The sequence below is a fragment of the Dermochelys coriacea genome, chromosome 1 (assembly GCF_009764565.3).
Source record: "Dermochelys coriacea isolate rDerCor1 chromosome 1, rDerCor1.pri.v4, whole genome shotgun sequence".
NCBI lineage: Eukaryota > Metazoa > Chordata > Testudines > Dermochelyidae > Dermochelys > Dermochelys coriacea.
The window spans coordinates 287166626-287183400 of record NC_050068.2 but is presented as its reverse complement, the minus strand read 5'-3'; the positions used below and the strand labels follow the sequence as shown (position 1 = coordinate 287183400).

General features: G+C 36.4%; 1 protein-coding gene across 4 annotated transcripts in view; it reads left to right on the top strand.

Annotated features, from left to right (window-relative positions):
- CNOT2 (CCR4-NOT transcription complex subunit 2) overlaps window positions 1–7414 on the top strand; it is a 146764-nt gene extending 139350 nt beyond the window's left edge. For 3 of the 4 annotated variants that reach the window (XM_038397338.2, XM_038397345.2, XM_043493437.1), the window contains one exon: window positions 5672–7414. In XM_038397338.2, the coding sequence (XP_038253266.1) occupies window positions 5672–5758 (87 nt within the window). In that variant the 3' untranslated portion in view covers window positions 5759–7414. The remainder of the gene's footprint in view (window positions 1–5671) is intronic. The other variant, XM_038397362.2, reaches the window with a different exon arrangement.
- The last annotated feature ends 9361 nt before the right edge of the window (window positions 7415–16775 follow it).

The following is a 16775-nucleotide window of genomic DNA, read 5'->3' as shown; positions in this document are numbered from 1 at the left end:
TTTGATTTGTTGTTTTTTTGACTGGCTAACACATGAGCATTTACACACTTCAGGTCTTAATGGCAAAGCTTCCTTATACAATTTTTCATAAGGGGAAGATAATTGTAGGGCCTCAAACAAACAAAATTGGCCTAGATGAACTTGGATTTTTAACTGAATTGGTTGATTTCTTTATCAGTTTTTTTCTTAGTCTTAGATATGCTGTCAGTAATGCAATCCTACATACCTGAGACATTCTGAGAGGTATTATCTTAATAGTGGGGGAAAAGGCCCGATTGGAAATCTACAAGGTTGTTTCTTACTTTTGACGAAGAGTGAAGGCCAAACCCTTTCAATTCTGAGTCTGTATGAATGGATCGTATTATGTATTCAAACATCCTATGAGCTTACTTGAATTGTTGTACCAGAAAGAGTAAGTGTCCACTCTGCCACAGAGGTAGCAGTCTGCATAGCTGCTATTCACTATATGCCTGTAGTAGAAATTGTAAAGTTGCTACTTGTAGCTTGATTATTGCTACTTTTAGAAAGCAGTATTCTCTTTGAGACTGTAGATTGGATGCTGTATTCAGGAGAGCAGAACTTCAGTCTTTTTGACTAGTCTACTCCTCGTCCCTCTTCCGGGGATAGGTAATCTACAGCAGCGTCAATGAAGAAAGATTACTTTTACCAATAGCTGTAAATATAATCTCTCAAATATATTGTCTCTGCAGATCCATACAGCTTTTCCTGCCTCCTTCAACTTCACAAATTGACAATAATTGTCCAATATTAGGAAGGACCTGAGGTCTAGTTAGGGAAAGAGGAGAGCTTTTATACCTTTTCTAAAATTCTGGATCCAAGGAACATGCAAGCAGTAGCATCTTAACAACTTACTGATTTCTTGTTAGTTTGGAGCAAAATATACTAGGCAAGCTGAATATTGGTTGATGGGGAGCTATGGAGGACTACGGGGAAAAATTGCTTTTTTGAGCAATGGAAAAATAACTACTAGGCTAACTGTTACTATGTGTAAAACTCTTCTAAGACCAGTGGGAATTTCAGGCACAGATGGAGGGCAAGTATATGACCTTAAGTCTGTGTAGTAAAAATGCTATCTCTAATATTAACCTTTTGAGTCAAAATTTCCTAAGAGTTTTAGGATAATAAGGACATGATTAAATTTAAATGCTGTTTGTAATATGAAGGGTTAGTTGTCTAAGTGACTACACTTCTAAATCCCATTAGAAAAATTAAATTCCAGGGCAGTACAAATATCAAATACCATGGAGAACGTATCCTGATCAATTACAACCACATGGAGACACTTTTAAAAGATATTTTCCTTGTACTTTGTTTTACTGTAACAGATACATTATTACCGAATATTGAGACTATCAGTTTGCCAGAAGAGCATATTAATAACTGCTACTTAATTGGTCCATGGATGTTGCTTTACTGCAGTCAGGTTAGAATTATCTGTAATAAATTACCATCATTTACATCTGTACTTTAAATAAATTTATTTTTCTAGGTACTTTATAAATCTTTCCTCTTGTTTTAATGTATATATGCATTCTTTGGATAATATTACTAAAAGTACCACTGTTTTTTAAAAAATATAGACTATACTTGCAATTTAATAAAACTCTGTGACAACATCCTAGGCTGGTTTTAACAATCTAATAAAATAGATTATACATAATCCTACTCAGTGAAATAGCAAATAACATTAATTTAATAAAGAATGAGTTTTACTTTACATTCACCTTCAGTAACAGACTGAAAAAGGAAATGAGTGAAAATTGAATAAGCATTGAGACAGCTTCCTAGAATGTTTTGAAATTCAAATTAAATTAATTATCCATAGACATTTAAATAGCCCAAGAACTTGAATAATGAAGAATTTTATTTCCTATTCACTGTAAACAGAAATATTAAGGAAATGTTGATCACAACTATGATATGCTTATGGCTTTTCATCCTATTCCATGTAGAAAGTACAACATGGTTAGAAAAATTTTGATTTTTATACTGAGCAGGTAAAACAAGAGAATACTCACTGGATAGCTTCCTCTGTTGAAGCTGCTGAGGTGATGCTGAAAGGCCCAGCAGCAAGAGAAAGGAAAGTGGAGACAGTGAGGCCAAGCAATGCTGCCAATGATTACACATTACTAAAAGAAAATTCTCTTAAATAAAATTTTTATAATTTCTCTCTTCAAAAATGAGGAAAGGTGATCCCTGTTAAGAAACAAAATTAAAACCCTGCATTTGTTTTTTCTTCCTAGAAGCTTGAATTCTTTATGGTAGAGAAATGTAGACATCAGAAAATATATTTTTTCTCTTAGAAAAGGGATGCTGCCTATACTAAATATCCTTTCAAATATTTAAGGTCGATATTTAAATATTTTTTTTAATTATTAATAGAACAACATTTAACTTAATGACACAGACATGCTATAGAGTAGTAGGTTCTAGTTCCTAATTTCTGTTTGGGTCTTTTCTGTCCATTTGGTAGCTAATGCAAGTATTGTTTCCAGTCTAATTGAAAACTATGTCTAGTAATGGGGCTTCCACTGTTTCCCATAGGAGACTGATTCACAGTCCAGTAGACTTAATCATTTTCCCTACATTTAGCCTATTTAGCATACATTTGCCTTTGCTTTCTTATTCCATTAATCCTCTTTAAACAATTCTCTTCCATATTTGGTGTTCACACCTACTAAATATTTTGTATAAATACATTGATTGCTGTGACATAACTTGCTCTTTGTGACTATAATCAGAATGACATATGAAAAATAAGGTTCACTGCACAGAAAATTTCTTTAGCGTTGGATATGCTTTGTGGGATTCCCCCCCTCCCCCCACCTCCCTTCAACTATGGAATCCCTATTCTTGGTTAATTCAAGGTATTTAAAAAAATCATTGTTTCCATATGAAAAATAAAAGCAATTAATTTAACCAATGTTTGCTTAATAGAGAGCTGGAGTTTTTTTCCATTTCTTTGTATCTAATAAATACAAAAATGATCAATGCTATTGTTCATATCCAAATCTATGATGCCCACTACTAACTAAAGTGAAACGTAAAATAACATGTATGAAAGTATTTTTCTATGTGCAATAAATACACTACTTTTTGGTTTTCAAAAATATTTGGTCAGTGAATTATTTTCCCCTATATTGTTAAATATAATAACTTTTAAGTGTAATTACACACTCTGAATGTGGGATCTTTTAATACTTTAGCATACCTGAAGCAGCAATAAAATGACTGACAAACACTGTTTTAATGTTTACAAAACTTGCATCCTGTAGGTGTTAATATTTACTAAAAAAAACTGTCAGTTACAAATCTCAATCCATATGATTCTAAAGGAACCTTCATGAGCCAGTAAGGTTCCTTCCTTAAGACTCCACACAATAATTCAAGTGGCTGTTCTCTACATGTAGTGTTGAATGCACTCCAGAATATGTGAGGGTTTGAGGAAACTGATCTTAGCATTTACCTGTTTTCTTGCTTAGTAAGTTTTGTTAAAGTAGCAGTTCCCCAACTGTGATCCATAGACTGGTAATGATCTGCAGAGCCTTTTCTGGTCATCTGCAGAACATACTCTGAGAATCATGAACTGGGAGGTTGGAGAGAAGGTAATTTGAGGGGCATTTTTCTTATTTCAAAGTGAAAGACAGGAGAATTAGAGTTAAAAACTCTACCTTAAGTTATACCCCGAAGAACCACGTGTGAAAGCTTTTTCCACACACTGGTATCCCTTGTCGTCGTCCCCTCCGAAAGAGACCTTATGTGCCAGTGCATTACCCCACTCTATCCATGGATGTGCATGGGGTGGAATTTACCCCCCAACATTAATACAGTGGCACGCTATATTTCCACCTCAGGGTCCCCAGGAGCTGCCTCAGCCAGGAAGCTGGGGTGGAGGATGGGATGAATGTCGGGGCCAGAGCCGCAGTAGGGAGACACAGCTTTCATGCACATGGCCCTGGCCTTGTAGATGCTGCTGGGATTCTCAAGGTTTGTGGAGATCTTTATTTGGGGGATGTAGATTCAATTAATTCTCGGCATGATTCTCTAAATTACCTCGTTACCATGGTGAATTTATTTCTCTGTGCCATAAAAACTTTGTTTCCCCTTAAAGATCAGAGGCCTGGGACTCGGAACTCCTGAATTCTAGTCCCAACTCGTGCATTGATTTGTTCTCTAATTCAGCTTACCCATCTGTAATAGAAATAATACTATATTTAACTACCGCCAAGGGTGTTGTGAGGCTTTATTATTAATTTTTTCAATGCTTTGAGTGTGTTCCTCAGTAAGAGTTGACATAGTCCCTACCCAGATAAGTTTAGAATCTATAGGAGGCTTGTTGTTTGAGATAGTAAGCTCAATAAATTACAAAGCTGAAGGCAAACGTATTTGTTTAGCCCGGGATGATGATTACTGAGTTAACAGAAAGTATCCTTAAAGTACTGTACTAAATTTTCAATTAAACATTCACTTTTTGAATGAAAATGCAATGAAAGGGACTTGGGGAGCTGTCAAACTACTAAAAAGTTAAAAAATGATTTTTTTTTAAGGCCCAGTTTTATGTATATTTTTCCGTATATCCAAGTTGTATGCCGAAGATGCCGATGTGAGTACACAAATTGGTGATCACAATTCAAGATCATGCAGTGGAATTGTAATAAAAGCAGAGCACTGCATATTCATAGCAGAGTTGTCGAGTGGTATTTAAATGGTAGGTATCCTAGCAATCTGATTCATAATGGTTGCTAGCTATTCAAAATATATTCACCTACTTGAGTGGCTGGAATATTTTTATAATTACTAAGCAAATCAAATGCCCACATAGTGCAAGGGATTGTATAAATGAGAGAGAAACTGTGCATTTATGAATTAGTAGCTGTAAGAGCCTCACACACTGGCTGAGCATATTAATATTCAGTATAATGGTTTATAAAGTGCTTTGAGGTCTTTAGATGAAAGCCACTATTGAAGTGTAGTGTAGTAATAAAGGGCTTATGTCTATGCCTCAACAAACCTAAAGGAAAGATGGATATACCAGAACTTTAACGCTTCACCTAGGTATAAAAGGTAGTGGAATTCTTTGTTACATCTGTGATTCTTAAGTCGATTTAAATCTCCTTACATAGTTTTGTTCTTCTTGCATTTCATATCATGAAGAAGAAACCTGGCCTCATGGTATTTCTGACTAATTTGCCTTCCACTAACAGTTGGCATGGTGATATGCCACAAAATACCTCAAAACTCAGTGTTGAGGCATCTGAAGTAAATCTTTGAAAAGATCTTTTGAATTGCTGACAAATAGGTTTACTAAAAGTTCAGTTTGATTTACCTGCACATTTGTGTCTTGTCTGTATGTTTAATTGTTTAAGGGCTCACAACTAGGTTTCTGAAGCTAACTTAGCATTTAAAAAATGGGTAAGAAGGTGCTATTGCAGACACTGCACTGTATTATATTGATTTTTTTAAAATAATGAACTATGATCACAAAAAAAGTTTGGGTTTTTTGGCCTCATTTATAAAATAGGAGTTAAATCAAGCTATTTCTAAAAGCATCATTTTACTTAAAGAGAAGAAGTTGCTCGTCATGGATACAGACATTTACATATATAAGGAAAATATCAAAAATTAAATAATCCTTTTTGTTTAATTGTAGGAGTTCCATCTGGAATATGACAAATTAGAAGAAAGGCCTCATCTGCCATCAACCTTCAACTACAACCCTGCTCAGCAAGCCTTCTAAAGACTTCCCTTTTCTTGGGGTATGGCTGTCTCAGCACAATACTCAACATAACTGCAGAACTGATGTGGCTCAGGCATCCTGGTTTTAATTCCTTGAGGATCTGGCAATTGGCTCACGCAAAGGGTCACCATTTGAGGTCCTGCCTTACTAATTATGTGCTGCCCAACAACTAAATTTGTAATTTGTTTTTCTTTAGTTTGAGCAGGGTCTGAATTTGTTTTTGTTTGTTTTATTTTATTTTTTGCCAGCAGACAAGCTTGAGTCTAAAGACAAGCGAATACACTGTCAAAAGTTTACCACTTAGTTTCCAAAATGTAAAAAAAAAAAAAGCAAAAAGACAAAATTAGACAATTTGCATTGTTCATTGTAGCACTATTGGTAATAAAAAAATGTTTGTGCATTTTTATGTGAAGATCCTTCTCGTATTTCATTTGGAAAGATGAGCAAGGTCTGCTTCCTTCATTTTACTTCCCCGTATGTTTTTGAAAGGCAGTTTTCGCCAAGCTTAATGCAAGAATATCTGACTGTTTAGAAGAAAGATATTGCCACAACCTCTGGTTAGTTTCCAGGGTTGTGTATTACTGAGCTTCATCTTTCCAGAATGAGCAAAACACTGTCCAGTCTTTGTTACAATTTTGTAATAAATGTGTACATTTTTTTTAAATTTTTGGACATCACATGAATAAAGGTATGTATGTACGAATGTGTATATATTATATATATGACATCTATTTTGGAAAATGTTTGCCCTGCTGTACCTCATTTTTAGGAGGTGTGCATGGATGCAATATATGAAAACGGGACATTCTGGAACTGCTGGTCAGGGGACTGCTTTGTCGCCCTGTGCACTAAAGGGCCAGATTTTCAGCAGCCAAGGACATCCATACCCAAGTGAATGTGATGGGACTTAAAGAAGTGAACTGAGACAATTCACTCTGGCTGTTTGAACAGCAGCGTTTCATAGGAAGAGAAAAAAAAAAATCAATCTTGTATTTTCTGACCACATAAAGGCTTCTTCTCTTTGTAATAAAGTAGAAAAGCTCTCCTCACTGCAGTGTTGACTTTGATTTGAAATTGTGAAATCATTTCTTCAACAATGAAAAATGAAAATAACTGTTGAAGTATTAAAAATATCAAGCTGTACAGTGGTTAAGACACTTACATTGAAGAGTCTTTTAGCTGCTGACAAATAATTTAAGAGATTATATACCTTTCCTCAGTAGGCCAAAAATTATGGTCAATCTTTTTTTTCACATTAAACAAACTAATACAAAATAGAAAATTATTTTTTACAAATGGGGTTGGGTAACATTTGAAATGATAGAAAGGTTCATATTAAAATACTTTTCTTTTTGTGATGGGTTTGTTGGTTTAGAATTAAAATATCCTAACTCGTCACAGCTTTACTTCCAAGCTGATATTTTACCACTTCAAACAGAGAGGTATGTTTCATTTGATGCATATGACTTCCTGAGGCTCAGACCTCAATAAACAAAACCTGAATACACCATTTCTGGAAAGTACTGTAACTGTTCTCTAGACTAAAGGAAAAAAACAACAACCTGGGTAGTGTGTGTCCCTTATTTTAATGTGACAGCTATTTTACATTCAACGACTTGTGAACTATGTTACATCTGATGATGCAAACTATGTTTTTTTAAAAAAAAAAACAAAAACAAAACCTGCGGTTACCAAAGCAAGAAAAGACAGCAAAACAATGTCAGTGAATCTTGATTTTTTTTTTATTTTAGTTTTTAACCTATTTTTCTATGTAGTACAAAACAGTTTGTTGGCATTTATCATATAATGTTTGGAAATTGACCAATAATGACATTGCTGTGTTTCTGTATCAGGTGTATAGCAACTTTAAATTCTACATTTTTATATGTATTTTGGGATAAGAGAGACATAAAAATATAAAACTACTTATATATCATCTTTTTATTATTTAAAGCAAACAACTTTCTCAATCTGAAAGGAAAGTGTTGGTCATAATTTAAATGGTTATAAACACTGATGAAAAAAGTTGCCTATGATTTTTCCCTAGCTCCGAAAAGAATCAAACATTTAACTATTAAGAAACAAAAACTATAAACGGAGGGATGATGTATTGAAAAAAATCACAACAGATTATTAACAGTATTAACTCCTGGTAAATATTTCTAATTTTAAAAGGCCTGCTTGGACTTCAAGATTTAGGTTTTAAAAAGTACCTTAAGAATACATTAACTTTAATTTGGATGTGATTTTTTGTGGGTCTAATGTATTTTTCCTGCACAATATCAGTCTTGGTGAAATGAACAAAGGTAGAGTAAGGAGCAAGACAGTTAGTGAAATTAACAAAACAAAACAAAATCTTACGTGCTGCAAAGTATGTGATGACCTTTTAAAATCAATCATTAATCTGGAATTGGGAATGTAACCGCATCTTCCAAACGGTGACTTTTGTAAAGACTTTGCATTCAGTTACTAATTCAGAAGCTTGATGTACTTAAAATTAATATAAAATACAATGCACAAGTGTCAGTGCAGGAGCTGATTACTTACCCTTTCCAAGGGAATAAATGATGTGGCTCATTTATCCTGCTTCTTGGTGATTAAATAAGGGGGTACAAAGACTTGTAACTCCTGGGTTATTTTAGTTTTGTATCATGTTGTGCCAAAGCAGGAGAAGAAGCTTTGAATACAAAACAAAAGATATAAAACTTGAAGTACTCCATGAACAATTACAGGTCTCCTTAATAAAAAGCAGAACTCTTTTTAAAACACACACAAACACACACACACACACACATACACTCTCTTTAAAACACACACACACGCTACCCTTACTGAAAACATTTTAAATCAGCATATTTTGGTGACTGAATTGAGTTAGGATACCATGGTTATATCTGTATTTCAATAAAAGACCCATGGCACAGCCATGGCTGGCCTGGGTCCGCTGACTCGGGCTCATGGGATTCAGGCTACAGGGCTATAAAATTACAGTGTAGATGTTTGTGCTTGGGCTGGAGCCCATGCTCTGAGACCCTGCGAGAGGGATGGGTCTCCAAGCCCAGGCTCCAGCCTGAGTCTGAACATTTTTAGCCCCGCAGCCTGAGTCAGCTGCCCTAAGCTCTGAGACTCAGTGCTGAGGATTTTTGTAGTACACTGTAGACCTATCCTGTGGGTATATCTACGCTCCGGTGTAAGCCCAGGGTTCGAACTCTGGCTCAAGCCTAACCCCTCCTCTGTCAACACACACATCCCACTAACCCAGGCTCCCAGGACCCTAATGGAGGGGTGGAGGATCCAAGCCTGAGTCAAGCCAGGACCCAGAATTCAAGCCACAATAGCTTTGCAGTATGGATGCAGCCCCACTGGACTCATGCTCTGGGAGTCCGTCTAAAGTATCCCAATGGCCAACTTTCTTTGTTCTCTGGCAGTCAAATTTTGGTGGACAGTCAACTTTTTCCACACTGCACCATGAACAAAGGTTAGAGCAGCCACATCTTGGGAGGGGCCAGCATAGTGCGGTGTAGATGCTGAAGCCGCGGGTTGGGACCAGTGGTTTACGAATGCCAAACCTGAGGTTACAGATGATGCTCAAACCCTAGGTTAACAACCCAGGGTCTGCTAACTTGAGTTATAACCCAGGGCTGATGTTCAGTGTAAACATACCCTATGCTATAACACACTGGTTTGTGTATATCCTGTGGCAGCTAATGTACAAACAACTTTGGAGGTGATTTTATATTCACTATAACATTATTCTGGAGTAAAAAGATTACTATTCTTCAACTGTTTTCATTTAAGTCTTTTTCTGTAATTACATGTAGTCAGTCCTCTGTGGACCGTACACAAGGTAAGTTATGAGTAGCAATATGAACCTGGTATCAGTTGGAAATATTTAGATCTTTGAAGTGTTTCAAAAACATTTCTAGAGTTGTGGTTTTGTTAAGGCTTGTTATAAAGCTCTCTTCACTGATGCATTGAAACAGAAGAAGAATTATTCCAGTTTATTTGGATAATCACTTATCTGTTGGGGAAAAAAAATGAAATGGACATTACGCACGTGTCTAGAAATAGCAGTGAAGGGAATATTCAGTTAGACAACTATTCCAGCCTTGTCTCAAACCACTGGGCTTTTTCCAAAACTGAGTTAAAAACAAGCAATCTTAGCATTCAATTTCCTATCTGAGTTTTATTACAGCGATGGGTCCTGATGCTGCAAATATTTACAAATATGAGTAACTTCATGCACTTGAGTCTCACTGAACACACATGTAGTCCCACTGAACCGTATGTACGGTTATTCATGTACAATATTTTGGCCTTGGATGCCAAAGCTGTCTGCCCTATGTATTTTAGTATTGTGTGACTGACAGATTGCTGACTGACACAGTAGGTGTATTATCATAGAATCATAGATTTTAAGGTCAGAAGGGACCATTATGGGTCATCTAGTCTGACCTCCTGCACAACGCAGGCCACAGAATCTCGCCCACCAACTGCTGTAACAAACCCCTAACCTATGTCTGAGCTATTGAAGTCCTCAACTCATGGTTTAAAGACTTCAAGATGCACAGAATCCATCAGCAAGTGACCCGTGCCCCACACTGCAGAGGAAGGCGAAAAAACCCTATGGCCCCTGACAATCTGCCCTGGAGGAAGATTCCTTCCCGACCCCAAATATAGCGATCAGCTAAATCCTGAGCATGTGGGCAAGACTCACCAGCCAGACACCCAGGAAAGAATTCTCTGTGTGTGAAAATGGTGTTAAAAGTTATGGTAGAGTTAAAGAGCAGGCTCAGGATCTCTCATCAATGGGCTTGTCTATGTTAGGATTTAAAGGTGTGCTAACATTTGATAGCAAACATGTTCTAATAGTCTTGCAGACAAGGTATTTAACATTTGCAAAATTGGTTAAATTAAAGCCTCAGTTTAGCATATTATAGCACATAATACTTTCAGGTTTTGAATATTGCAGGAAAAAGTTTAAACACATTGTAATTTTAAAAAGTTGTGAAAGCATTTCCACTGGTGTTGTATTTTATAAACACTTACTTTTAAAGATTTAAATACTGGACAAATCTTAGGTCCTGAACCGTCAACATTTGTATATGTGGTTAACTTTACAAAGCAAGTATCCAGCACAGGAACTTGTAGTCCTGCTGCTATTTTGCCGTACATTATATTCAATGTTGTATCTTTAGATCAGTGCAATTGATTTGAATTTTTATAGTTTATTATAGTAGATAATCTTGTTTCAAAAAAGCTATTGACTCTCAATTTTCAGAAGATTGTGCTTTGAATAAGCTGAGTCATATGCTTTAGTTAGTATTCAACTGAAGTTCTAAAATGTGCTGCATTTCAGTAACTGGAGCCACTAACTTTGAATTACAATTTTTTTGTAATGATCCAGAGGCAATGCTGAAAATAACTCTGGAAATCATCAATTCTTTCATTTCTGTGAGTCCGTTTAACAGACAACTAGATCCTGTCATTGATATCGAGTTGGTAGTGACTCAATTCAAACAGGTTAGTCAATTTCTAAATAAAATTGTTTTAAATATAATATTAAACTACATTGGACGCATTTAAAATTTACTTTTGAGTAATCTCCCAATAATTTTCATTAAAACTATTTCCACAGGAATTATGTATTTACACTGACTGAAATTGAATGTAAATGTCATTGGCAGCCTACCTTAATCAAGAAGGGATTTAAAATGAACAATTGTGATGCTAATGAATGAGCTGCATAGTTTTGTATTCCAAATAACTAAATATATTAAAATTGCATAGGTTAAGATAGTTAAGCATTTCAGAATAAGCTTATTCTTTGGATACCATGCTTCCCCCCACATTTTTCTTAAAAAGGATAATCTCAAAATTATGGTAATGATGGGAATTTGGGTTGGGTACAGGCTACTGTACTGTAACCTTTTTCTCCTGGATTCTCGCTTGAGACTCTTCACATAGGGTGAGAATTTTGGGGATTTGGCTATTTGTTTCCCTCCCTCTAACAAATAATTTTGCCCTCAGCATTTTGGGGGCATCAAAAGAGTTTACATCTAGTCATTTGAATAATAATGAAGTTGAATTTTACAGATTAATTTTTAAATTGTGGTTTGAATAACCTCAGATTTAATTTGCCCTTTAAAAACAGTCTACTATTGGAGTTCCTTTTCAGCTATTTTTAAAGTAAAGTTAGATTTAGCTAAAAAAAAATTCTTGAATGTTATGAAGTCAACTGACTTTCAAATTTAGTACTACAAGTTGGATAAATAAAACATTTCAATTTGAACTTTTTAGATTTTTATATGCCCAAGTTTCCTATTTCATTTCACATAAACATACAATATTTTATCTGTGAAGATGTCAAAGTGCATTTCAACAGTTTTTATTGTATACAGCTGTTAAAAAGTCTGTACTGTCCACTGTACAAGCAAACTAGCAACTGTCATATTATATGCTTCATCTTTCATATGCCTGTGCATTGTTGCTGACCAAAAGCTAATGCAAAGCTGGGCACTTGTGCTGACGTGTTTTGTGAGAAGAATGGAAAAGGGATGCCTCCTCTTGTTCCTGAGTCCTGATGGTCACTTTTTTCTTTGAAGGTATGGGATGAAATCTATACATCTCATGTTTACAAATAAACTGTGTGTGGTATCATAAGCATTGCATTCTCAATAACCTTGCTTTACTAAGCTTATCTACATGCTCCTAAAAATTGTATTTAAAGATGCCAAGAAATATGGCAAGAGTTCAGTCAATCTAGTCTTGCAGAAACACTTTTATAAATTACTAGTCCAGGTACTGTCTATAAAAGATTAAACAATATTTACTATTTTCATATTCAAGCTTTGACTTAAACACCAGGACACTTTTTAATGAAATTGTCCTCTCTCACGCTTTTGGATATAGGGTAAAAAAGAGTATACGTAGAGGATCAGTTTTTTTCTGTGGCACTGCTTTGGATGAAAAGCAAGACCTTTTCTTTGCCGTTTACCTTCATACCCATCTATGTGTGATTTGCCTCCGCTGTAGTCGAAATTCAGTTTCTCAGATGAACCAATCAATAACTGTCTGCATAAGTAAGATGCCCGTTATACAAAAGATTGTATTGGCCATTGTATAGAAATACGACAGAAGTAAGACAGCTACACTAAACTCACACACTTTGACAAATATTACAGGAACCGTTGCTGCTGCTACTATAGAGAATTACAGGAAACCACACAAATAAATACAGGTTGCTTAACAGAGCTCATTCTAGCCAGTTGCCCATAGTTGTAGATTGTCTCAAACAGCCTTCAGATGCCAGAAAAGTGCACTCTACTTTTCATATGAAGATTTGTCTGTAGTATGCAGTCTATCCATAAATTAACAAGACAAAATGTATCCAAAACCGGTGAGTAGTTAATGCTATGTGAGATTTTCCAGTTGTCAGCATACATGGCCATTTCAGTAGATTATCAATTGGAAATATTCAGTTCCTCTAATTTTTGCAGACATGTCTATTGGCTTCTCCTTAATATTCTTAATAAACGCAAACATCTTGAGGCATATTTGAATTAACACATTTACTGGGCATTTCTAGCTGTCTTTCCAGTACCAAAAATAAAGAATTATTATGTAGTTAGGATCTGAAAGGATTAAAAACCTGCACAAATTAGATATATATTTCATAGTTAATGTTTACCTTTGTTGAACATGTTAAACTACTTATGACTAGTGAAACATTATTAATAATTACTCATCTATTTTCAAAGTGCTATATAAATGTTAACCTTCAACACTGATTTGATTTGGACCAGTTGGACAAGATTACTTGTGCTACCACTTAGGCAATTGTCCTGCAATCACAATCTGTGCAGGCCCTTCAGAGGGACTGCAGAGGTGCTGGGGCCTGCCCACGCAGAGCCCCATTGAAGGTGCAGAACTCTAGCCAATCACAAATCCTATGATCAGGGCATTAATGATTGCATATGTAACTTTTTCTGACCCAAATAAAATGTATGGAATGTAAATATTTGTAGAGCCCTTTGTAAAGGTAAAGGGCCTGGTAAGTGTTCAGCATTATACTCCATCCTCATTTCACCACTTTCTGACGGCACATTTGTTCAGTGAGCTAAAGTTATCTATACGTGGTTTTGTAGTACTTACAGACAAGAAATAGTGTTCCTTCACCAGCACCACCAATGTAATAGTGACGTGTGTAAGAAAAAAGGCTTCAAGATGAAGACTTGATTAAATGTCCATAAGTTAGTTTTGTTTTGTTTAGCAAGTGGATGAACCGAGGAATGTATGCAGTTTTGGTACAATGGAAAGGATGGTGAATCTCAGAAAGTTAATGTCCCATTTACATGCAAAGACCCCTTGCCTTAAAACAACTGAGTACAGAACACATGGATGGGTATTGATACTGGAAGGGAGTAGGGGAGGGTACAAAACTGTATACCAAATATGAGAAAACTCCTATTGCTAATTGTTTGAAAGGGGAAAACTAATAGGGGGAGGGTTAGTCATGCTTTCATATAAGAATAACACGATGTAATGAGTTAATCAGGAGGCTGAGGAACAAAGAATTTGTCAGCATGGGAGCTGTCCTTTTGGAAGGTAGACATGACAGGTAATAAACTTGTGAGGTAAAAAATGAGTTGTTAGGGACCAGAGGGCTGGATGTAGATCACATAGGTTTAGAATCGTAAGAAGTATTTTACTTATACATGGTTTGCGCGCAAAGAGCAGCAATGTGGTTCACAAGAGAGCACCATCCCCCAAAACACTAACAGTGCAGAATGATTGCAGGGGACGGATGATGATAAACTGGCCAAAATGAGGAGCATGTTAGAAATATAAAATTAGATGGCAGCAGATAGTATGAAGAACTAAAGACAGCAAGCCACACACCTAAGATTGGAGTGATTTTCCTGAAAAATATTGGATTATAAACATGTATTTGATATACAGGAGCTAACCTCCAGATAAAAAAGAAAAGGAGTACTTGTGGCATCTTAGAGACTAACAAATGTATTTGAGCATAAGCTGTAGCTCAAGAAAGCTTATGCTCAAATAAATTTGTTAGTCTCTAAAGGTGCCATAAGTACTCCTTTTCTTTTTTGCGAATACAGACTAACACGGCGGCTACTCTGAAACCTCCAGATAAAGAGTGCAGTGGTGCAACTGCGGATAATATTCAATAGCATTTATTTTCATATCGCAAAAGTAGATTCTTGATAGCCTTTGTGCCAAAAATTGCTGAATATAACATTTTAAGAACTTACGGATCAACTTATTTGTAAAGGTTTTAGTTAGTTGTAAAGGTTTGAGCATCGCCCCATGAGAGAAGTGACAGTGAACAGCGACACTGCTGTTCCATATTTATTCTCATTACTTCTGTATTTTGTCCAATGTACATGTCACCTGAAGAACTGCAAGCGCCGCTTCTGCTCTGGAATTACTACTGCTCTGTTTGTGTATATAACTGCCTACGCTGAAGGCTATAGAATCAGAACAGGGTGAGGTAGGAGACAATTGAGCATGCTCTTTCACAGCTGTATCTTTAGGCAATGTTTGGTATCTGTAAATTGGTGAGCTATTCAATAGGTCTCTGAAAACACCCAATACCCTTTGCAAAGAGATCAATACTTATGTTGGGGTGGGCAGTCTATGGATCCAACTTTAAATGTGCAGTTCCTCCCCCCTCAAAAAAATCTGGTGTTTGCATGCGAATAATTGTCATTTATCACCCTGTCTACTCTTCCATATTCTGCATAAGTGACTAAATGCTCCTGAAGCACATTTCAAACAGGTGATCTGTCAACAGCATAGACCCTTGAATTGGATTTCAGACCAGATACAGCACTGAGATGGTGCTGATCATGACCATAAACCGCATGGTTGACTAGATGACTTGGTAGGGTAGAAAGAATCACATTGTGCTGGCCCTGATTGTTGGTCTCATGTTGTAACCTGCTCAAGAAGATACCAAGAGCTGTGAACCACCGCATTGCTGCTGTGCCTCAGAAAGTGTGAGATCTGTTGAAGACTAGTGTGTCAGCTCCTTGCAACCCAGTCTGTTCACCTCCTCTGCAAACTCCTCAAGGCTCTCTCAGCCCAAACCTTGCCTAGCAAGTAACAATCAGTGAACTCCAGCCCGACGCTCAGATGTTTCTCAGCAATACAGACTACCACGGTGCATTCACAGAAGATATTAAGTTTGCTGCTCTGATGAAGTCAGTAAATCAGGTTATTAATTTAACTGAGGTAAATACACGTGACCCTTTAAACACAATACTGAGCAAAAGTAAAAGTTTATTAATTAAAAAAATATGGATTAAGAGATACCATGCAAAAGCAATAAAGGAAGAGATGGTTACAACCAAATAAAAGTGAAAACATACATCTAAAAGACTACAACTTAACCTAGCAAGATGCAGTCTTTAGTCAAGGAGGTTTTTCTCACCCACTTTCCTTCCCTGCTTTTCACTGGCCAGGATGCATCACAGAGATCAAATTGCTTGGTTTCTTTGTCTCCTGAGGTCAAAGATAAAGATGGAGTCTCTCTCAGTTCCTTATATCCCCAAAGGAATGTCTTTGTTTTACCAGTAGGAAGGCCTTCTGGGGATTCAGTCTCATGTGTCTCTTTGGGGTACAGAAGCCATGTTAATTCTGTGTCTCAAGTTCAGGATCATGAGAGCCCCTGCCAGTTCAGCTCAATGGCTTTGTTTACTGCTAATATGTAAGTTGAGGTAAAGCCACATTCCTTTGTCTAGGATAGACCTGTTTATCACCTTTACCTAGGCTAGGCTGTCTTGTCTTAGCCATGTTTTAGTAATATAAGAATGGCTATATTGGATCAGACCAATAGTCCATCTCGCCCAGTATCCTGTCTTCAGATACTGCGTGGTGCCAGATGCTTCAGAGGAAATGAACAAAACAGGGCAATTATACAGTAATCCTCCCCTGGCATCAAGTTCCAGCTTCTGGCAGTCAGAAGTTTAAGAACACCCAGATCTTGGGGTTG